This window comes from Neoarius graeffei, chromosome 17 (assembly GCF_027579695.1).
Source record: "Neoarius graeffei isolate fNeoGra1 chromosome 17, fNeoGra1.pri, whole genome shotgun sequence".
In the NCBI taxonomy this organism is placed as follows: Eukaryota; Metazoa; Chordata; class Actinopteri; order Siluriformes; family Ariidae; genus Neoarius; species Neoarius graeffei.
Window position 1 is genome coordinate 10998603 of NC_083585.1, and position 24741 is coordinate 11023343.

Genomic DNA, 24741 nt, shown 5'->3' on the forward strand with positions numbered 1-24741 from the left:
AAGCAAATTGCTGTAGAACAGTGTTACAGAAAGATAAAATGCTTACAAGTCTCTAGTTATAGTTTGTGTGCATCTATATATGCTTTCTATCTCTATAAAACATTAAAATTTGCATGGTTAAAACAATGCTAGAAAAAGGTAGAAAGAAGAATATCTGAATATAGTTTATTGTAACAAAGTCAAAGGTTTTTAAATGCTTTGAACATACAGATTCTCTAATCAGTGAGACTGATCACTTCAGACACTGACTTCATATCCATTCTATCTTAAAGCATCAAAAACATAATGATTAAAGTACTAACAACCAGTCCTGTGTAGACAGATGCAATATTACCTCCAGAATAAAAGATGTCTCGACCAGTGAGTGGCTGCACAGGGCGAAATGTATCAGCCATGGCTATCCCATTTTCAAAGAAGAGATTAGAGAATTCAGACAGCTGTGGAATAAGGGACACCAAAGTTAGCTGGCTGGACACAATGCAGTCAGAACATCACAGATCAGTGATAATCATTTCCAGTCAGAAGGACTGGGAGACATAATTTTTATGGCACACTCTGCATATCAAAAACTACTGGACTAGGTTTGCAGTCCAGACCCTGTTTACCTTTTTGTTTGTTTGCTTGTTTGATTGCCAAACTTAACAATAATTTTAAGAAGGTTTGGGATGAAGGTTTCACAACTACAAATTCAGAAGGATTTGTATGACTCAAGATTGGCTAAGCTTAGGGTAAGTGATACAAAATTTTACAAGCTATGTCTGGATGATGAAGGTTAATGTGAGAGGCACTCACTTGCAGTAACTCATCAGTTTTGTGGGAGACTGAGTTGGGTTAAAAAATGTCAACCAAAACTTACTTGCTGCTTGCTAAGTTTAATGGTGTTTTCAAATACAGTCCAGATGACTGACTCGTCACAGTTAGGTGTAGTCAGAGAGCCATTATAGCGGAAGTAGTGCATCCGGGTATTGTGAGGAGGAATAAGCATGTCCAAACTCATAGGTTCTAGTAAGACTTTGTTGCCTGCAAATGAATTCAATCAATAAAAATATTCAGTCAGCCATGGCAGTAACTGAGTTGACACTAAAAACACACCTTTGAACTTTGATTTGGTTCTTCTAGTATGCCATAAATTATCAAGAAATACGATCATCAGAAAACAGTAAAAGGAGTATGATAATGGATGAAGCTATATAAATATGTGAGAATTACCAGGGAGGCGGATGTTAGGCAGAGCATTTATGATGGAATCATATTTCTTGTTTGCACTGTGAGATTTCTGTGAAGAAAAAAGGGCAACAACTGCTTTGACATAAAATTTCCATCATAAATTGATTTACATTTGATAATTTACAAGTAACTCAAAGGTACCTTAAAGTATCTACTATATGGTCCACGAATAAGCATATACACTCACTGGCCACTTTATTAGGGACACCCATCCACCTGCTGTTTGATGCAGTTCTCTAATCAGCCAATCCCTTGACAGCAGCACAATGCATAAACTCACACAGATACACAGCAAGAGCTTCAGTTAATTTTCACTTCAAACACGAGAATGGGAAAAATTGCGATCTTTGTGAATTTCACTGTGGCATGGGTGTTGGTTTGAGCCAGATGGACTGGTTTGAGTATTTCAGAAACTGCTGATCTTCTGGGGTTTTCTCACACACACATGTTTACACAGAATGGTGCGAAAAACAAAAACATTGACTCTGCGGGTGGAAGCAAACGCCTTGTTGATAAGAGAGGTCAGAGAGGAAAATGGCCAGATTGGTTCGAGCTGCCAGGAAGGATATAGTAACTCATATAAACACTACAACTGTGGCAAGCAGAAAAGCATCTCAGTATATAACAGCAGAAGACCACACTGTGTTTCACTCCTGCAGCCAAGAACAGGCATCTTGGAATCAACAAGTTCCTATTAAAGTGGCCAGTGAGTGTATTTAATATTTAACTAATCCTTACTTAATGATGATTTAATACATGCACTTCCTTAAATGTTTCAGGAAATAATGAAGCATACACAATAACAGCCAACTGTATTATATATGAATAGCCATTAATGAGGCTAATACTTAACTTTAACATTCAGTCAGCCATGGCATGAAACAAGTTGATAATACAGTGTTAGAAAATCACCTCTTAAAACAGCTACAAGTTAGGCCTTAATAATTACTCTTATCAGCACATGCCACAATCTATACCATGCGTTTGAAAGCATTTGATCATGCTTTCTCAAAGTTGTTGTCTCAAAGTTTATGTATTCTATCCACATTCACAAGATATGAGCAATCGCACACTCTGATTGGTTAGTAGTAGGGTAGCCAATCAGTTCATATACCATGAGGAGAGAAAAACAAAATGGCAAAGCATGTTGCTGAATCAACAGAGGATGAAATTAAGGTTATTGATATATGACTATATGCTTCATTATTTTCTGATGTGCTAAAGATTTGGCCTGAATTAATTCATTATGAAAGCATTTGTAAAAATCATATTGTGCTTTGTGGATTTGATAGAAAGGTGTTCAAATTCACAACGTCCTCTGAAATTTCATAATCCCATTTTATTTTGTTTATTGTTTTATTTAAAAAAAAAAACAGACCTGGTACATAAATCCAAGAACTGCTAGTCCAAATGGGTCTTTAATGGCCTCTTCAACAGAACTGTAAATTTCCTTTATGTGAACAATATGCATCTGTGGAGACACTCATCTATTCAAACAATACAGTGATGTCTGAAAAGCACAAGTCTGCCTAATAACAGGAAATAACCTTTTGTTTTTTCATGAAAACAAAATAATTAACTTATCATGAGAATATAAACACTTATCTCAAGATAGCAAGATAAATTAACCCATGATCTAAAAAAAAACAGCATGCAATCATGGCTATTCTCTGCTTCTATATACAGTAGTACTGTGCAAATGTCATGGTTACACCGAATATGGCACAGAACTACATTACCCATCAGCCCCTGATCACTCACACCTGTTTCTATTTGTTCCTAATTAGCACCAGTATTTAAGTTATGGTTTCTGTGTTTCTTTGTCAAACTTCTATTGTGATTGTCACTCCTAGTGGTCTGTGGCAGTGAGAGTTTGTTTAATTTCATTCTGGCTCCTAGTTTGTTAGTTCATGTTTCTTGTTTTTGTTCCAATTGTTTCATTTGTGTTTCACATTATAAATAATCTGCACCTACATCTGTCTTCGCTTTCAATATGTGACAGCAAAAGTTTTAGGCACCTTATTTTTTAGTATAAAACTTTGTTATAGATTTTTATTTTATGACCTCTATATTATCAAGTCAGTACAAAACATTTTAGATTTCCAAACATTCATTTTCCAGCACAAAATTAAATATTGCAGAAAAGATTTGTATGTCAGTAAAGAAAGCAGTATATTATGTAAGAGACCACTTTTCGGAGACACGCACACACAAAAAAAGCAAAAAAAAACAATTAAGGCTGCAAGTATATATCTGTGAAGATACTCAGTCATCCAGGTACATAGTAATCTGTGGTTGGTAGAAGAGAGCAACTGGACTTGCTTGAAAAGTCTTGAAGACGTTTCGCCTCTCGTCTGAAAGGCATCCTCAGTTCTGTCTGTCTAATAGGGAGTATCAAGTATTTATCCTCTCATGGATCATCATAGAATCCGAATCAGAATGCTGATGGCTGCATTGTAGGTGGCTGATAGATGTCATAGACACCCACCTCTGTTCAGTGATGGTCGTTCCAGGTTGACAACAATGAACGATCCTCTCTGGCTAAGATGCCTGCCAGTTTTCTGGAAGTCCTCTCATACTGGACCAGTCGAAGGGAACTCATCCCAAAGTGCGTAGAAACATATCTGTGAAGATACTCAGTCATCCAGGTACATAGTAATCTGTGGTTGGTAGAAGATCTTCAAGACTTGAAAAGTCTTGAAGATGTTTCGCCTCTCATCCGAAAGGCATCCTCAAGGAAAGGCATCCTGAGGATGCCTTTCAGACGAGAGGCAAAACGTCTTCAAGACTTTTCAAGCAAGTCCAGTTGCTCTCTTCTACCAACCACAGATTACTATTTACCTGGATGACTGAGTATCTTCACAGATATGTTTCTACACACTTTGGGATGAGTTCCCTTTGACTGGTGTGGGAGTATGAGAGGACTTCCAGAAAACTGGCAGACATCTTAGCCAGAGAGGATTGTTCATTTTTGTCAACCTGGAACGACCATCACTGAACAGAGGTGGGTGTCTATGACATCTATCAGCCACCTACAATGCAGCCATCAGCATTCTGATTCGGATTCTATGATGATCCATGAGAGGATAAATACTTGATACTCCCTATTAGACAGACAGAACTGAGGATGCCTTTCAGACGAGAGGCGAAACGTCTTCAAGACTTTTCAAGCAAGTCCAGTTGCTCTCTTCTACCAACCACAGATTAAGGCTGCAGGGTTTTATTGCAAAAATACTAATCCCATTTCCAGAAAAGTTGCCATATTTTCCAAGATGCAATAAAAACAAAAATCTGTGATCGTGAGCCTTTATTTAAAGGTAGACTGCCTTTCTGATTTTAATTTTAGGTCATAAAAAGAATTTTCCCTGACACCCAATTATTTTTGTTTAGTGGACCAAAAGCTACCGAAGTCAAATCAGAGCCTTCCAAATGTATTAGTTTTTTTTTTTTTTCAAATAGAACAATTAATAAATTTAGAGCCACATGGCCCTAAATTCTCTGCTATTTTTGTCTGCTTCAACATGACCCAATTCAAGATACTACATCGTGTATCACGTGATGGGCTTTCCCCGTTTGTACAAGGCATTGCGGGATACAAATTTGAAACTGGAGAGAAAAATGGAGGGCATGAGTGTGCGAATGAAATGTGAAAGACCAACTACAGTAACGGAAAGCGAGAAGAAAAGATGTTATGTTGCGAAGGAAAGGAAACGCAGGACCAAACTAATAAATATCGGCAGTCAGCTCGGTGTGATCAGCTCGGTGTGATCAGCTGTTTGTTTAGCGACAGAATATGATGTAACTGCCAATGCACGGTCAAGGTAAACCTGTGCATGCGCACACGGACTTCCTCTGTCTGCTTGACTGCGCAAAGCGAACAATTTCATGCACATTATTTGCTAGGGCTAGAGTGGCTTGATATTTTGAGAGATATTACAGAAATAAACATCACAATGACAATTTCACAGGGAACGAAATTTCACAGATTTTATGAAATCGAAAGGCCATCTCACTTTAACTGACAGAAGTACAAAGAAAAGCTTTTCAAAAGTTTTACTGACCAACTTTGTGTTTTGTAAATATAAACAAAGTTAGGTTTGTTTATATTTACAAAAATATAACATTCAAAAGTTGGGACAGAGGAAAAATAAGAGGGGAAAGTTGATAGGATATTCAAGCAATACCAGAGTGGCTAATTGGGAACGTTTCCGGTGGGCTGCTTAACTTTTGGGGCAGGTGGAAGCAAAATAATTTAATTTAATTTAATTTGACAATTGTCCCATTAGTTATTTTTCTCTAACAGCGTAGAGAACATGTTCCACACTTCACATCTGACATTGCAGCCTCTGAACAGCAGTAGATCAGATGGGTGCTATGACCTGAGGGAATTCCCCCCTCCCAAATCATTAAAATTGGACATCAGGTTCTCAGTGCCAAAGCTGAACACAATCATCCAGTTTGTCATCAGAGAAAGGTGCAAAAGCCAGCATCTGTAATGGTATGGGGGTGTATCAGTACTCACAGCATAGGTGAGTTACATATGTGTGAAGGTGCCATTGATATATTGGGGCATATATCGGGGTTTTAGAGATACATATTCATCAAGACGTCTCATTCTGGGAAATCCATGCTTATTTGAGCAGGACAATGCTAGGCCTTATTCTGCATGGGCTAGAAGAGCATGGCTTCATAGGCACAGAGTGTGTGTGCTTGACTGGCATGCTGCCAGTCCAGATCAGTCTCCTACTGAGAATGTATGGCACAGATGTATGGTCATCATGAGGGGTGAATCAGACAACGGCGACCACGGACTGTTGAGCAGCTGAAGTCTTGTATCAAGCAAGGGTGGACAAAAAATTCCAAATGCAAAACTGCAAAAATTAGTATCCTCTGTTTCTGTATGATTAAAAAAAAAGTTACTAAAAGGAAAGGTGATGTAATCCAATGGCAATAATGCCTCTGTCCCAACTTTTTTTTTTTGAGTGTGTTGCAGGCATCAAATTCTAGCTTCATTTATCTTTACAAAATACAATTAAGTTGATCAGTAAAACTTTTGAAAATCTTTTCTTTCTAATTCAGTTAAATAAAGGGTTACATGAATTAACAAATCAGATTTTTGTTTTTATTGCATTTTGGAAAATATCCGAACTTTTCTGGAAATGGGGATAGTTAGAAGCAAGTGTGACAGTCAGAGTCTCCAAAAGAACTGTGGCTGGTTCTGTAAGATGTTCAGTAAAACATACCAGCTAATTTCCTTATAAAACTGCATTAGTTGTACCTGAAAGGTTTTTTTTTTTGTCATCACACCAAATATTGACCAAATTCATCTATTACTGTTTACTGCTCTTTATAGTTTGCTTTTTTTCCATGGAGAAGCATTTAATTTCATTATTTTTGAAGGCACTATTACACTACCCCATTTCTTTGCATGTAGTGAAAGATTTACATACACTCAGGGTGTCCCAAAACTGTCCATACATAGAGGAAAGGAACAATTTTTATTAAAAAATATTCCAACAATTTTTCATAGTTAATGGTTTTTTTCAGACTGCATTGAAGAATGCCTTTGACAAAAGAAAATTTATTGAAATCATTGTGTACCTATAAAAGATACAGCACAAGGATCATTTAAAGAAATGCATTCAAAGTGCAATGATATATAGGGTGTTTAAAAAAAAAAGATATTATTTGAGATATAAATTTCCCAGAAACTACATAGTCCAGGCAAATGAAATTGAACAGGCTTAATGTTCCACAAAAAAGATTTATTCCTCAAAATTTTGAATGAGAAATTCAAAATGTATGTGGATTCCATGAACGATTCACAAATTATCAATACACGCGCTGCCTGAAACACAGACTCACACAGACAGCCTTCCTCTTTGAACTTTTTGTGCCATGTCCAAATCTGCATTACAGTTGGTGCATTTTTAGAGAATTCTCTCATAAATGCACGCTGCACAGTCTTGTTCAACTGAGTTTGAGCATACTCTAACACACAAAACACCTTTTCTTTTCCAGTGAATGGCATTTCTAAACGTAATAAAATAAAATAAACATTAAACATAAAATTTTGACCTGTTTCCACACATGCTGTTAAAATTTGAGGTAAATTGACTAAGAAGTGGCAAAGTTATTAGATTGTGAAATATCAAATTTTTTGAAACACCCTGTACAATCAGGGTTAATGTATATACACGTGTGTGTTTATATATACAGTGCTCAGTGTAAATGAGTACACCCCCTTTGAAAAGTAACATTTTAAACAATATCTCATTGAACTGAACACAAACAATTTCCAAAATGTGAACAAGACAAAGTTTAATATAACATCTGTTTAACTTATAACGTGAAATTAAGGTTAATAATATAAACTTAGATTACACATTTTTCAGTTTTACTCAAATTAGGGTGGTGCAAAAATGAGTACACCCCACAACAAAAACTACTACATCTAGTACTTTGTATGGCCTCCATGATTTTTAATGACAGCACCAAGTCTTCCAGGCATGGAATGAGCAAGTTGGCGACATTTTGCAACATCAATCTTTTTCCATTCTTCAACAATGACCTCTTTTAGTGACTGGATGCTGGATGGAGAGCGATGCTCAACTTGTCTCTTCAGAATTCCCCAAAGAAAATTTCTTTACACCACAAAGGTGAAGGCTACAAGAAAATCAGCAAAGCTTTACTTATCAGTCAGAATACTGTAGCAAAAGTGGTACAAAAATTTAAGAAAGATGGAACTGCAACCATCTCACAGAGACGTCCAGGTCATCCATGGAAGTTAACACCTCGACAGGAGCATCTTTTGATGAGAAGGGTTGAAGAAAATCAGCATGCAAGTTCACTGCAGTTATCTAAAGAAGTAGAAAGCCAAACTGGGGTGATTATTTCCCGTGACACAATACGGCGTACGCTGCAGAGGAACGGCATGCATGGATGCCGTCCACGAAAGAAGCCTCTCCTAAAGCCCAGGCACAAAAAAGCCCACCTAGAGTTTGCCAGGGCCCATGCTGACAAAGATGAAGACTACTGGGACTCTATACTCTGGAGTGATGAGACCACGATAAATGTTTTTGGAACTGATGGCTTCAAAACTGTATGGCATCGCAAAGGTGAGGAATACAAAGAAAAATGCATGGTGCCTACGGTGAAACATGGTGGTGGCAGTGTCCTTATGTGGGGCTGCATGAGTGCTGCTGGTGTCGGGGAGCTGCATTTCATTGATGGCATCATGAATTCACAGATGTATTGCTCTATACTGAAAGAGAAGATGCTACCGTCACTCCATCGTCGTGCACTTTTCCAACATGACTAAACACACATCTAAGGCCACTGTTGGATTTCTGAAGAAGAACAGGGTGAAAGTGATTCAGTGGCCAAGTATGTCTCCTGATCTGAACCCAATCGAACACCTATGGGGAATTCTGAAGAGACAAGTTGAGCATCACTCTCCATCCAGCATCCAGTCACTAAAAGAGGTCATTGTTGAAGAATGGAAAAAGATTGATGTTGCAAAATGTCGCCAACTTGCTCATTCCATGCCTGGAAGACTTGGTGCTGTCATTAAAAATCATGGAGGCCATACAAAGTACTAGATGTAGTAGTTTTTGTTGTGGGGTGTACTCATTTTTGCACCACCCTAATTTGAGTAAAACTGAAAAAATGTGTAATCTAAGTTATATTATTAACCTTACTTTCACGTTATAAGTTAAACAGATGTTATATTAAACTTTGTCTTGTCAACATTTTGGAAATTGTTTGTGTTCATTGAGATATTGTTTAAAATGTTACTTTTCAAAGGGGGTGTACTCATTTACGCTGAGCACTGTATATATATATATATATATATATATATATATATATATATATATGCATACACACATTATATATATATATATATATATATATATATATATATATATATATATATATATATATATATATATATAAAATCTCCTTCTCACCCCCGGCGGGGGGGTGGTATCCATGTCATCCTCAAGCTCGGGTCCTCTACCAGAGGCCTGGGAGTTTGAGGGTTCTGCGCAGTATCTTCGATGTTCCTAGGACTGCGCTCTTCTGGACTGAGGCTTCAGATGTTGTTCCTGGGATTTGCTGGAGCCACTCTCCCAGTTTGGGGGTTACTGCCCCAAGTGCCCCCACTACCACGGGGACCACGCAACCCTTGACCTTCCACATCCGTTCCAGCTGCTCTTTCAACCCTTGATCGGTGTTGTGTGATGCCTTTCTTTCCCATATGTCTTTCCATTATTTTTCCACCTCAGCTCTTGGTGGGTCTGACCGGTTGTTGTTCCCCTGCCATTGAGAGTACACCTTGGCTGGTTCAGTGGAGAACAGCTTGTTTATTCTCCTGGCCTCTCCTTCCTTGGTGTATCTCCTCAACCGGGTGGCCAGAGCTGTTAGTCGCTGTTTGGCAGTTTCGAGTGCCTCTGGTATGGAGAGTGAGTTGTACTTCCTGGGCGCCCCTTTATTCACCATGTTCCCTTTCTGTAGTTCAGCTAGCTGGCTAACTTCTCTCCTTGCTGCCTTTATCTTGGCCTCTAATCGTCTCTTCCATGGTGGATACTGTTTGTTATGTCCCGAGCCCACCTTGTGTCCAAGCATCTCCATGATTACTGTTGCTGTACTGTGTATCAGCTTGTTGGTCTCAGTGATGGTTCTTGTGGAGATTGTCTTCAGAGCAGCATTCACATCTACTAGTAGATCTTCTGAAGGTACTTGGCAACTCAGCTTCGGTATTTGTCGGGGGCTCCAGGTTTCCAGTTGGGAATATATATATATATATATAACACACAATGGCTAATTGACCCACACGCACAATATATTTTATATTATATATATATATATATATATATATATATATATATATATATATATATATATTGTGTGTGTGTGGGTCAATTAGCCACTGACTAATGGGTGAAATGAAAAACATTTATTAGGTCATTACAATGGCACCTGTCAAGGCATGGGATATACTAGTGCATCTAAAAAAAAATTAGAATATCATGAAAAAGTTCCTTTTTTCATAATTTAATTCAAAAAGGTAAACTTTCATATATTCTATATTCATTACATGTGAAGTGAAATATTTCAATCATTTTTTTTAATTTTAATGATTAAGAAGACATGCACACTCAAGCACAGTGAAATTCATCCTCTGCATTTAACCCATCTGAAGCAGTGAACACACACACACACACACACACACACACACACACACACACACACACACACACACACAAGCAATGAGCACTCACACATACTCAGAGCAGTGGGCAGCTATACTACAGTGCCCAGGGAGCAGTTGTGGGTTAGGTGCCTTGCTGAAGGGCACTTCAGACCAAGGCCGCCCCATGTTAACCTAACCATATGCCTTTGAACTGTGGGGGAAACCGGAGCACCCGGAGGAAACCCACGCAGACATGGGGAGAACAGGCAAACTACACACAAAAAGGCCCTCGTCAGCCACTGGACTCAAACCCAGATCCTTCTTGCTGTGAGGCAACAGTGCTAACCACTACAGCACCATGCCACCTGGTGCTAATATGGCTTATAGCTAATGAAAATCAGAAATCCAGGATCTCAAATTATAAGAATATTTCCTAAAGGTCAATCAAAAAATTATTTACAATACAGAAATGTCCAACTTCTGAAAAGTACTGTATGTTCATTTACCAGGGATGAGAGTGGGTCCTGATGAAAAAAAGCAGAAAATCTGTAATAAGGGGGGTCTGGGGGGGACACCCCCGGGGAATTTTTTTCAAAATGAGACCTTACACACTAGCCTAGTAAACTAGACCCACCCGCCTAGCAGCCAAAAATATTTTTGCCTAGCGAGTGGGTCTAGCCTCGCACCATATAAACAAAAACACCCCGGGCATCAAATCGTGCCCGCCAATCACAACGCAAGGTTTTTGTTTGGATTCTTTGGGCGGGCTTTTGCAGGAGTGACGACAAAGCTGTGCAACGCTGGAGAAAGCACAGCAGGAAAGATGGCTACGGCTAGTGAACAGAGCTAGTTTGACTCCGCTTTGGAATCAGTTTTAGAAGAATTAGACTTGGAGTTTTCATTGAAACATGAGCAGGAAGAGGCTCTCTGCTCATTCCTTTTCAAGAAGGACATTTTCGCTGTTTTGCCGACCGGCTATGGCAAAAATCTGATCTACCAGCTGGCTCCGCTCGTAGCCAAAAGGATGGGGCTAGTTTGTGCCGTACGAAGAATTAATAAACAGCTTTGAAACATTACTTTTTGATTGTTTCTTATTTTCCCGTTATTTTAAATTTAAGGGAAATTATTTCACCAAACACCACTAAATAAAAGCTCTCAAAAACAGTTTAAGCAAACCCTTGAAAAACACTTGGGAAAAAAAAATGAGTGTATGTGGTACAGACTCCAAACTTGTGGTCATCATCTCCAAACTTCTTAATATCTAGAACCTGTTTATTAATTAATACGCATTTTGAAAAATTATTTATTTCAAGGCCTCCCACACTGCTTTCTGTCGCTCTGACTACGTCACAGTCACTGTTGCGCTGATTGGTCAGAGCGTTGGCCTATACGCACAGAGACAGTTTGAAAGACAGCGGTTTGTTCCTCCCACCCCCTTCGGAAATGTCTACGGATCAATGCCAGACTAAATATTCACATTTAGTCTGGCTTGCCAGGCTACTTACACACCCTATTTCCTGCAATCTGAGCTGTAGTTAATTAAAACACCTAATGCCTATTTTAATACTTATTGAAATAAAAACACTATTATATAGAACAATATGTATCAAAATCAATCTGTGTATTGCATTAATTCAAAATAATATCTACATTTTATGGGGACTGGTTATTAATCATTGTCAACATCACTTGTTTTTCTAAAAAAATGTTGATTAAAATTCATAGTTATTTCCAGTTCCATTAATAATTCAAATTTTCATATATTCAATATATTGAATTAAATAAAAACATTCATATCTTATGGAAACTGACCTTTTCCTAATGTCCACATTACTTGTATATGATTTCTTCACAATGTCTATTTAAACTTTAAAGTTATATAGTTATCAACACTGTCAGCTATAATTCAAATTATCATATATTCAATGTATTGAATCAAACAAATGCATATTTTATGGGGACTGTCTTTATCTTATTGTCCACATCACTTGTATGTTTTCTTCAAAAATAAAATGTCTATTTACACTTTTTACAGTTAAAAGTTATTTACAGTTCCCAGTTATTTTTGAAACAAATTTTCATTTGATCATTTAGACTTCAGCTTCTTGGCCAAAGCCAAAAGCTTATCAGTCCTCTCTTTTTTCTTTTTTCTTTCATTAGCCAGTCCCCCCATGATTTCGCGGGCCTTTTTTGTGATTGTTGTGGGCTAACATGTCAGATGTTGCGGGGGTTTTTCCAAAAAATTGCGATGAAAGTTGCAGTGTTTTTTAGGTTTTTGTTGCAATTACATTGTGGGAGGAAGTGAAAGTTGCGAGAAATTGTTGCGATTTTCTCTTTTTGTGATTAAAATTGAGTGATGTTAAATATTAAGTTATTACTGAAAAACCATTGATTAAAAAAACCAAAGACACTGAGAAATGGTCCTATAAACATCTTTACCAATATAAAAGATTACTAGGACTACAAAAATGCAGAAAAATAGGCTTTACTTATCCAAATGCACCTGTTGGTTCAAAAGTTAAAGTGCATAGAACCTCACAGCACAACATGAAGTTACCTTAAAATATAATATAAATGCCTCAGCTTTCATGCAAGAAAAAAAAAAACTATTAATACTAGTACTGTGTGCAGGCAGTCTCTCCTGAAGACTAAATTAAACAATAATTATAAACTAATAAAATAAATGGCTCAGGCTTCATAGAAGAAAAAAAAAACAATTTGAACAGAATCTCACAATATGATGCTGAAGCTGCCTAAACAATGGAAAATAAAATACCATTTTGGCAAAAATGTTGGCATCCATTAATTTCTTGTATTAAGTAAAAAAAATAAAGTGCACACAGTCCTTCACTGTAAACATAACACACACTTTCAGTAACAGAATTTAAGCCCATATAAACACTGACTCGCACATGCTGCTTCTCTTGAACGAATACACAGAAGTAAGGCGGAAGGTAGTTTGTCGACGTCACCTCAAGACGACGCCAACAATTGGTCAAATTTGCGGGAAAGTTGCGGTGACTGGATATAATTGCAACACCGCCCTGAATTTGCGGGGATTGGTTGAATTTGCGTTGAAGTTGCAAATCACAACATCGCGAAATCCTGGAGGGTCTGATTAGCCAGCGCCTCCTTTGTTTTTACATGCTCTAACCTGGTTCTCTTCTGCTCTCTCTCACACTCCTCTCTTGCTTTGCTAAACTTGTTTTTTATACCAGCATCAAGTTCACGTACCTTCGCTTCATCTCGCTTGTCAATAGTATTTGGCATCTTGAGAAAAAACACAGATTAGAGGAAAATATTTTTGATATGCAGCTCACGAACATGTTGTAGGTACCGCCGGTATTGTCTTTTAAGACTACAACTCCCATCACCAGCTTCCGCGTTGACCTACGTCACGCCTGGGTGGGATCACCTACGTCACATCCTCCACAACTCCATAAGGGACCTGGAATTACACCATACGCTCTCTTTGGCATCTGCAACTACACAGGAACAGACCTAAAAGGAGGCACTCACTTATCGGACCGTCCGAAACCACGACTTCTTTCTTGCAAGATCCATGATTCAGTGTGTTTTTCTTTTTGTTTACCCTTGATCACGGTAGACTCCGGAAACATGCGATTTTTAACTCAGTCGAGTTACAACCGGTTTTAGTTATTCCTTATGAGTACATACAAAACTGCAGCCCAAAGCAGTTTAATTTGTAGTTAAGAAGCGGCTGGATCCCTTCTAACTAAAGCTGTGCACATTGTTTAATCAGAGTTTTTCTTCCCGCGACCTACAAAGCGTCAGACCAAGGATTCTCTGTTTCCCACAGAAGTCTTTATGAGCTCCTGTGAAACTCAGCCTCTCCAAGAATTCTCTGCTTTCTACAAAAGGGCAAGATACTGAAGTAAGACTTGGCATTTTGGGCAAAAAGACTAGTCTTAAGAATTAGTTTATTTACGTAGTGTGAATTTAAACTCAGGGACTGTTTAAGTGTGCACACTGATTTTGTGTTTCTATCATTTGTTCTATTTTTGATCTCTCAAGATTGTTTAATAGGTTTTGCATGCCCTCTTTTTCTTTCTAACACTTTAATTTCATTATTTACACATATTTTGACCTCATCAAGATTTCAGTGAATTTGGTAATGTTATAAAGCTAGTGGGTTAGCTGCTACGGCTAATTCTTCTATCTTCTTAGCATCCAGAGATAACTGTATTGTCTCCAAGGGACTGTGAGGCCTCACCACGTTGTAGGTGTAATTAATGATTATATATATGTAGATTGGTATTAAGTGATCAATCTTTAATAATTAAATGGATTCAATCCCATTGAATCATTTAATTTGACTCATTTGAATTGAATCCTACCATGGAATCAGTCTCATTGAATTGTTTGAAGTGAATCATTCAAATGAATCATCCAGTGAGTCATTCGGTGAATCACTCAGTGAATCAAATGAATCAGTTTAGTGAATCAAATGAATCATTTGAAGAATCATTTAAAATTTGATAATTCAAATTTATCACTTACCAAACTGCATCTAATTAATTATTCATACACCTTAAGAATTCTTTGACGATGTGGGTGACTTCCAGAAGATATTGGGACAACAGACACGACACCACTTCAATTCTGATAATAATGGAGTTTATTATAAAAAGATAAAAAAAATGGGAATTAATAAAAAAGTAAAATGAAAATTTAATAATTGAATGGCAACAGAATGAAATCTCAGAATGGAACAATGTTTCTCTGAGTATATGTGTGTGTGTGTGTCTAACTCCACATGTGTGTGGGGTTAGAGGTTAAAGCTCTGGAATGTGGTGTACCAGGAAGAGCCAACGTGATATTGATCTAAACTGAGATCCAGAGGACCTCGTGTTGAGAACAAAGGAGGAGGAGGGGCTCTCCCTAAGCATACAAAGGCCCTCTTTGGAGGCAAAACATTCTGAAATCTTAATGAGGTCACAATATGAGTGAGTTAAATGAAATTAGAATGTTAGGAGAGAGAGAATCATGCAAAAACTTATTGATTAACCAAATTAAAATCAATAGTACCAAATAATAGGGAATCAAAAATAATAAATCAGTGTACACACTTATTCCTGACTATAACTTTACACTTAGTGAATTAATTACTGTCTAGACTAATATTATTTATCTGTGCCCAGTGCCAGCCTTAATTCAAAAGTCTCGCCTTTCTGTAGCAAGCGGAGAATCTCTGATGAATCAGATGTTCACAGGAACCTGGAGAGGTTCTTTGGAGAAGCTTCGTAGTTCGTGAGGAGGAAAGTTCTGTGCACGAGTCTAAAGAAGTGGAAACCGCCGTTCTTCTTTAAAAACTCAGTAGACTGCTTTCACTTGCAGCTGCGCGCGCGTAAAAGAAAATGGAGGAAAAACCGGTTTTTAACTTGTTTGAGTTGAAGCTCGCGTGTTTCCGGTATCTGCCATGATCAGGAGCAGACACAGAGAGGAAATCGCGTTGGAGCGTGTTTCGGACGGTCCGATGGTGAGCGTCTCTCTATGGTCCGTTCTCCGCTGAGTCCAGACACCAGAGACACAAAATGGTGTATTCCAAGCACTTTTGAATCTCATGGAGATGATGTAAGTGATCCCGCCCAGGTGTGACGTAGTCATGCGGAAGTTGTAGTTCTTAGACACAAGATGGCGGCATGATACCTACATTCCCCCTTTTGGTCTCAGGGGTATGACGGAGTCGTAGCACTGAGAGCACCGTACCGTATCATCGCCGTGTCCATAGTCCTTGAGGTAGACTTGTTCTGCACAGTTCATGGTGTCCTGTGAAGACTGTGTAAACTTGTGAGTTCCAGTGAGACAGTTGGAGGTGGCACTTGGGCATATAATTGTTATAGGCACTTGGGCATATAATCACTATCTAACTAGACTAGGGTTACCTCAGAGTTCAAACAGTGAACGTTACATATTTTTCCAGTGAAGACTACATATATACTTCATTTCAGTGCAGGCTACGTATATACTTCATTTCAGTGAACACTACATAAAGACTTCATTTCCTACCCAAAGAAAATAATAAAACAAGAAAAAGAGAGGAAGTGGAGTAGAGAAAAGAAGTGTTAGTGGTTAGGGGTTAATCTAATCTGGTACGGTAACGGCAGCAGATGGTTTAGCCAGAAAGCGTGCGCTACCATGGCCGAAGCTGTCAGGAACGCAGACCCCTTTATCCAGCTTGGCGTATAGCGTCGCTATTCGTTTGTGTAGCATGCATGCGATACCAGCAGAAAAGACCCAGCCACAGAGAAGAAGTCCCAAAACAATCAGACTTATGATAGATCCTAGGTCAAGTGACTCTCGGATCCGAGTTTGGGAGACTATGGTTGAAATTCCATTCTGACCCAAACTAAATTTCACCGTTTTGGTCCCTTCAACCAGCAATTGCTGTTGGAGGGTGTTACCGATCTCCAGATCATAACCTTCGAATGCATCCATCATCTCAATTTCTGAATCGTACCCGTCAGTACTAAGATGGTGTAGGGTGATGTCATCTACGTGAATGGTGGCTCCCTATGGTACACTAAGGAACACCGTTTGGTTTGGGATTTTCATTCTGGTGGCTGTGTGGTGCTGGTTGTAGGACATCAAGATTTCAGTTTTTGGAGTGTTAACAACCCACCGACTACTAGCTCTCTCTACTCTAGTTTCCATATCCTCGTCCTTTGCGGACATTTGACCTACACACTTTTGTTCGGGCGCTTTCGCCCTCAGACCGCACAGGCGATCTGTAGTGTCTCTAATAAATGGGTTGCTTGGGCAGACCCAGTGGATGTCTTTAGTGGAGGTGCACATCTCTAGGTTGGGAATAAAATAGACAGAGGGGTTGTCGTCATGGTATGCTACCATGGGTGGTGTTTGTATGTGTATATGGACATTGTCCTTCCAGAAAACTATGTTGAGGACAGACTTGAGTCTATATATGTTGTTTCTCTCAATGATGGGTAGATTTAGTATGAAACCTATCTCGAAATCTTGTGGACTCACAAAAATGGGAATAGCACTGCCGAGACTATATGCCAGGTGTATTTGCGAGGAATGCACGTCTCTAGTAGTAGTAGTGGATTGTAGTATATTCTCCACCAAGCTAAGGGGTGTGAGATACGATGGGACCTTGCCACTACTCAGGGAACTAATTGAGTCACCTACTTCTCTAAGCAGGTCTTGCATTAAATCCCTTATGTCTCTGACATCTTTGATCTCATTCTTGATTCTTCCAGCCAATTTGTCTACAGTCTGCATTGTGTTATGGATTAGATCAGTATGCAGGTTAACGGTTAGTATAGTTCCCTGCAGGGATCTGCCTAAGCCCTGCAGCTCGAATTGTTGGATAAGCAGTTTCTTTCGGATCTCTGGCATTTCCTTTTGCAGAATGCTAACTTCCTTTTTCAGCGTATTCAAACTGACTGTGTTGGCTGCAGAGACCAATAGAAAACAAGGATCCAATGGCAGATGCACCGATAATTAAACCCCCGAGGAACCTTTTCTGACGTGTTTTACCACTCAGTTCTTCCTCGGTGACTATGAATTTCTGTAACTGTTCTAGCATGTGGGTAGTGGTGCGTTTAGCATGTACAACTACATTAGATATCTCGCCATTTGGTCCATTATCGTCGCTCGAAGGTATCAGTGACCTGAAGTGTTTGCGGTATACGGGCCATGGGTCTAGTCGGGCGTATACCCGTTGAGTGTGGATGCGACAGTTTGTAAGAAGGAGCCCAGGAGCCTCCTGCAGGATGACGCCAGCTGGGGGGCCAGGCTCCACCACCTCACTTGACTGACTCAGTTGTAGGGTGAGGAGGATGCACAGGATTCCGAGGGAGTCCATTCTGTACCATACAGAAGGGTTTTATTTTATTGGGTTGATAAATGTGATCAGGAATGTCAATGTATGTTTACGGGTGAGTGAGGCATACAAGCTGGATGGGCCTAACTATCGTCCACCCCCTTTTGGAAGGAGGACTGTTCAAAAGGTTTGATTTGATTGCTATGAACCCATCAGTAGGAGGGTGTCTGATTAGGCCTAGACGTCCTAATGCGGTACGCAACGGGGGACAATTTTCCCACGATCTCGAAAGGTCCTGACCAGTGTGGTAGGAACTTCTTTGAGACGCCTATCGGCTTGGTAAAATTGAAGTAGAGGACTTTGTCGTCTATTTGGTATTCATGATGGGAGGCTTTTCGATCGTAGTAGGCCTTTTGTCCCTTCACGCTCACTTCGAGATTCTTTTGGGCCCACGCAAAGGTGGATTGTAGGTGGCGTTGTAGGTCGCCGACATACTGATGTGCGGTGTATGCGGTGGCGACGCTCACATCCTCTGGTCAGTATGGACCCTTTTCACATGACGTCACAACAAACGCGGCCGCCATTTTGGACGTGTACTACCAGTAGTTTACCACAGCCAACATTGAGGAACGGCAGCAAAGAAAGTGTTTATTTTCAGCAAGACTTCCATCATGCCACTATATTGTTGTGCACCTGGATGTAGTAACCATCAACAAACAAGGCAAGGGTTATCATTTTATTGGATCCCGGTAGATGCTGACCGACGGAGAAGATGGATAGCGGCATACCAACGCTTGTGTAGTGACCACTTTGTTGGAGGTAAGACGAATAAAATTAGCCAGAAAAGGCATTACATTGCTGTTAACATTCTGTGGTGGCGAGTGTGTAACCAAATAGGCTAAAATAACCCATTGTAACCTCTGTTCTTCTGTAGTAGCTATTAGCTAGCGTTGTGTTCCTTTGCTGTTGGTAGACTGTAGGACAGATCAGAGGCAGTGTCCTACAAACAGCGCTTAATTTGAGGGGGAGCAAGCCGGAGCGCGCTCCGGAACCTCGGGCGTTGGCTCTGGCAGCTATTTACACTGGATCCGGTGATCCGACACCTCTTTTGACTATGTAACAAAAAAATAATAATAATAATAATAATTAAATAAAAAAATGCAAGTTTATTTAGTGTTAATGTCTGATTTTGATATCTGTCTTGTTGGTGATTTCTCTCATGAAACGACATCCACAAAATATCTGCAGATAAACTTAATTTGCAGTGTTATTACAAAACATGCCCAGAAGCGCAGCGCAGAGCCCCCCTCCCCTCTCCTCTTTTTTTCCGCTCCGGAGCCGCTCATCCTCTGCGCTCCGGGACCTCCCACTTTACAAATTAAGCACTGCCTACAAATAAGTGTTCAAAATAAGAGGAACATGTATTTGTCTCTTAAATCCAGGCCATTCCCTGTAATCTGTCACAACGGTTGGAGAAAGTAATGGCAACTAGTGAGTGCACAAACCGTAGAAGGTAAACTGTACACAGCGCCAGGGCAGTGTGATGGTATGTCTACTTTTAGATTGTGTTAGCTTATCAATGAACACACTCATCACTCGACGAGTTTCACGTCTTTACGACGGATACTTAAATGTGTGTTAGGTATTATTGTTGCAGTCTAAGCAGTCATTGTAGCAGCTAGATGAGCGAGAACCGAAAGGGTCTGTGCCATAAACCGTTATTTCTGTACGGCATTGCTAATGTGTCGTTACTGTTGTTATTTCTCCCTCTGCTCGCCCTGTAAATGCCCTACGTCGCTGGATAGCGAAGGTATTTTCTGCATCTCGCTCCTTTTTCTTGTATGTTCTCCGTTTGTCGCCTTCCTCGCATTCAAACCAATTCGAGCCGAAGTCCGCTACATGTCCAAAATGGTGGTCGTGTTTACGAAGGTCACGTGACTGAAAAGGGTCTATAGGAGATGCAGCGGGAGAACCATTTCTCGCCCAGTCATCATCTCAAAAGGTGTGACTCCAGTGGTGCGATGAGGGGTGGACCTGATGGCCATTAGCACCAAGGGAAGTTTCACATCCCAATCTTTACCATGGTGGGTGACATACTTTCGCAGCATGCTCACAATGGTTTGATTGGCTCGCTCAACCTGACCAGAGGATTGAGGGTGGTACGCGATATGGAATTTCGCCTCAACGCCTAACATGTTCCACAGTGCAGCCATTACACCAGCAGTGAAATGGGTGCCCTTGTCGGAGTCGATGGATAGAGGAAGGCCCCAGCGACTGAACACATGGTTCATGAGAAGGAGAGCAGTAGTCTCTGCGGTATCATTAGGGGCTGGTAGACACTCTATCCATTTTGTGAAAGTGCATGTGACGGTAAGGAGGTATTTGTTACCCCGGGAAGACTTTGGGACCGGACCGATCCAGTCCATTTGGAGGTTGGACCAGGGAAAGGAAATTCCGCGACTTTGCAGGGGAGCTCTATTTAGCGGTGTGGATGGGTGAAATTGACAACAGACCAGGCATCCTTTGACATACTCGGTTACGTCTTTGATCATGAGAGGCCAATAGACTATTGGCTGGAGAGTCTTGTAGGTGGCGTTAGCGCTCCTATGACCTCCACATGGACTGTCATGAGCATATTGCAAGACAATCCCTCTGTGGTCCAGGGGGACAACCCAGCGGGGTGGTCCTTGGCCACAAGGCACGTACACCAGGAGCCCTTTTTCAAGCTTCAGGCAGTGCTGGAGGTTATGGAGGTGTTTTAGGTCTTTTGACTGTTTTAGCGCCACTTCTGATATGGGGAATGCCTTTGGGTCTGTGAGAAAGTTGCGAATCTGGCTGATATTTGGATCCCTGTTCTGCATAGTTACCAGGTCTGCGTCGCCTGGTTGTCGACCTAAATGGACGGTCAACGACTGGGGTGTTAAGTCTTCGCACCTTTCTCTAGCCTTTCGGCGAGTAATGGCGTTCACGACGTGACACAGTTTCTCAGGGAGCCATTCCTCCTGGAACTCCCAAGGGGAACCATCCACAGCACCTGCTTTGATGAGGCGATCAGCCTCATCATTGCCAATTTTATGAGGTCCAGGGACTTGAGAGTGTCCTTTCACCTTTTTCCAATACACAGTCATTCCCTTGCCTGCCACCAGTTTGTCACATGCCAGGAAAAGTTCAGAGTGTTTCATTACTTTTCCTCTAGCATTTTTCATGTCATTTATTTTCCATGTGGGAAAGTGAGAAATAAAACTGTGACGGGCATAGTTGGAGTCAGAGCAGATAACTAGTTGCTCAATGCCCACTTCACTGGCTTGTTGCAAAGCGATGAGCACTGCCGCTATCTCTGCATACTGGCTTGTCCTGGCTCTGATTTGGTATTGGTATTGTCCTTCCAGAGGGCCTGTTGTCCAAACAATACCAACAGTTTATTCGCAGTTTATTCTCATGACGGGAGGAACAACCGTCTACGTAGACCACGGGAAGGTCTTTGCACGAGTTATCGTCATAATAGTGGTGGTCTGACGGAAGGGAGGGTGTTGTTAAGAGGACAGGCTTTTGTCCCGCATCCTCTTCGCAATTGCAGTGCTGGCAATCGGCCAAGCCTTGGCCCAGTGCCATCTTATGGTTTTGGGCATACTTCACCTCAATGTCGTAGCCCTGTAAGACCATCATCCATGTTGCGATGCGACTATTGGACACCCTTCCGTCTCTTAGTCTTTGACTGTTCAAGAAAGAGACAGGTTGGTGAGATGTCTCTATCACCACTTTCTGACCACCAATGTAACTGCGGAAATGTTCGACGGCCCAAACGGTGGTTAAGAGGGCTTTCTCGCAGTTTGAGAATTTAAGCTCCACACTGCTAAGTGAACGGCTAGCGTATGCAATGACTCGCCTGTCCTTATCATACTGCTGGGATAAGGCAGCACTTAAGCAGTGGGTGGAGAAACTGGCTTCAAGGTAAAATGCTTTGTCCTTGTTTGGATAAGCAAGACAGGGTGCGGAGCACAATTTCTGCTTCATTTCTCTGAAAGCCTGTTCTTGAGGACTGTCCCACTGGAACTCCTTATCCTTTCGGAGGAGCTCGGTAAGTGGTCTCGCAATTTCTGCATAGTCCTCAATGAACTGCCTGGAGTAATTGCAGATGCCTAGGAAACTCCTAAGTTCTGACACATTAGTGGGGGCTTGAATGTTTTGGACGGCTTGGATCCTCCCAGACTGGGGTTCGATGCTGTCAGGCCCCATGAGCAGGCCAACGTATTCAACTTTTGTGCGACACCACTGGCCCTTGGTAATGGAGAGCTTGGCTCCAGCGTTAGCAAGCTGAGTAAGGACATGTCGAATCTCAAGTAAATGAGCTTCGAACGTCTGTGATCGGATCAGAATGTCGTCAACATAAATCAAGTTTCAGCGAGCAGCAGCATCGCTCATAGCCTTGTGTAGGAATATGTTAAATTCCGCTGGTGAGTTGGAGTACCCAAAAGGGTACCGGTTCCAAGTGAACTGTCGATTTGCGAAGGAAAACGCCAGTTTGTACTGGTCTTTAGGATCGACTTTCATCGTCCAGAATCCACTAGCCACGTCGGCAGTGGAGAAAAACTTAGCGCCTCTCACCTTGGCGAGTTCCTGGTAGAGATGGATCATTGGCCATCTTGACAGGGGAACTTGCTTATTCAACTGTCTGTAGTCAATGGTGAGGCGCCATTTGCCGTTAGGTTTCAGCACGGGCCACAAAGGAGAATTGTATGTGGAATTACATTCTCGAATGATCTGCTTCTTTAGCAAAGTGTTTATGACCTCTTGGATAGAGTCATAAGCTGCCAGAGGGATTTTGTACTGGCGCACAAACGTTGGTTGTGCATCCGGATCCGTGGGGATCCGTACAGTGTGGAGGTCGGTGACTCCGCAGTCGTTAGAGTCCCATGACCAAGTGTCTTTGAAGTCATAAAACAACTGGCGAAGTTGTTGTTTCTGAGAGTCCGAGGTTAGGCTATCAGCCTTGGTAAGCTGTTGTTGGACCTCCAGGTCGAACCCGGGATATGGTTCGCCTATTGAGGAATCTACAGCATCGGACGCAGGAGTGTTTTCATCCGGCTGAGAGGAGAGTGCATATACCGTCATGCTCTCTTCGGTGTCAACTTTGGCCATGACAACTCTGTCATCGCACAGCATGTTGTGTGGCTCGATACAAATCATGTTATGGGAGACAGTGAAGAAGGTAGTCCTACCGTCTTCTGGTCCGACCAAAGAAAGAGGCAGTTCGCCTATGACTGGAATCGTTAGTTCAAAGTCATGAAATGATCTGTCTATCAACAGACCTAGGAGACAACGTGCAGGCATGGTGACAGGAGAGTTGGTCAAGTTTTGCACGAGGATGTAAGAGGGACGATGGTTCAGTTGAAGCAGAGGAGTGCCACAAACTGTTAAGTTGCATTCCAAGAATGGGGGCAGAGGCTGGAAGAAAGCCTCTGAAGATGGGAGCTCTTGACCTTTCAGAATGACTAACTTAAGGGGAAAACCATCCGTCCTAGCAGGAATGACAACGTCAAACTCACTAGCTACCTGGCATGCCTGAGGGATGGTTTGCCCAGAGAGCATGCGCTCGAGGTCAGCGAGGAGTGGATGTTTGTTGATGTTGGCTTGAGTCCAGATTACCTGGTTCACCATGTCTATCTGGGCTCCTAGCTTAAGCAGAATGTCTGCTCCAGTGAAGAGTGGATTAGAGAGCTGAGGGACCACACTCAAGAAATGGAGGAACTCTCTTGTTCCGATTGTCATGGTCACGGCACAGATGCCAGTAGCTTTAACAGAGGTTTGGGGTTGTTTGGCAGAGAGAAGTCGATGGCTTTTCCGCCTGAACATGGGACAAGAATGGCTTTGACACAGCGTGTCAAACAAAGTCTGGCTGATGGCTGATTTCTCAGACCAAAGCGTCATAGCTGCATTGAGGACCGTGGTCCCGTTGACTCGCACTTCACCTGATAGAATAGGGTAGTACATAGCTGAGGTTGAGTTGCTCAGAGAGCAAAGGAAGGAAGTGTGGTTTTCCAGAGAGTTGTGGCCACTAGGGGGAGTCATGATGTCTGGTGTTCCGACATCAGACTCTGTGTACAAAGACATGAACTGAGGTTCATTGGGAATTTGGTCTCCCGTGGCGCCTGGTTGATCAGTGTCCGCACTGATCTCGTCGCAGCGGGCTTGTGCCTGTTTTGAGGGACCCGACGACGGGTAGGTAGTGACTTGGGCCCATAATTGACTGCGACGGCAATCAATGAGTGGCGCCAGCCTGTCAAGTAGATCTTGGCCAATCAGTAGCTCTTCCATACCCACGGAGCTAACGTAGGTGCGATGTGTGATGGACACACCTTGGAATGTGAGTCTCAGCCATGCCATTTGGGTTACTGGGGCTTTGTTCTGTGTGAAGCTGATTAAGTTCATGTTGCAGGGCTTTGTTGGAATCGGGTCACCTTGTGAGAGCCGTGTCTGAGAGATGGTGGCAAAGACTTCAGCACACATGAGC

The 24741-nt window shown here is 41.3% G+C and overlaps 1 protein-coding gene across 1 annotated transcript in view; it reads right to left on the reverse strand.

Annotated features, from left to right (window-relative positions):
- Positions 1-266: 266 nt before the first annotated feature.
- The window catches only part of ca4b (carbonic anhydrase IV b), a 70774-nt gene continuing 46299 nt past the window's right edge, over positions 267-24741 (reverse strand). The window contains exons 5-8 of the mRNA XM_060898022.1: positions 2606-2698; positions 1210-1276; positions 857-1020; positions 267-437 (exon numbers count right to left, since the gene is read on the reverse strand). Coding sequence (XP_060754005.1) covers positions 267-437; positions 857-1020; positions 1210-1276; positions 2606-2698 — 495 coding nt within the window. The remainder of the gene's footprint in view (positions 438-856; positions 1021-1209; positions 1277-2605; positions 2699-24741) is intronic.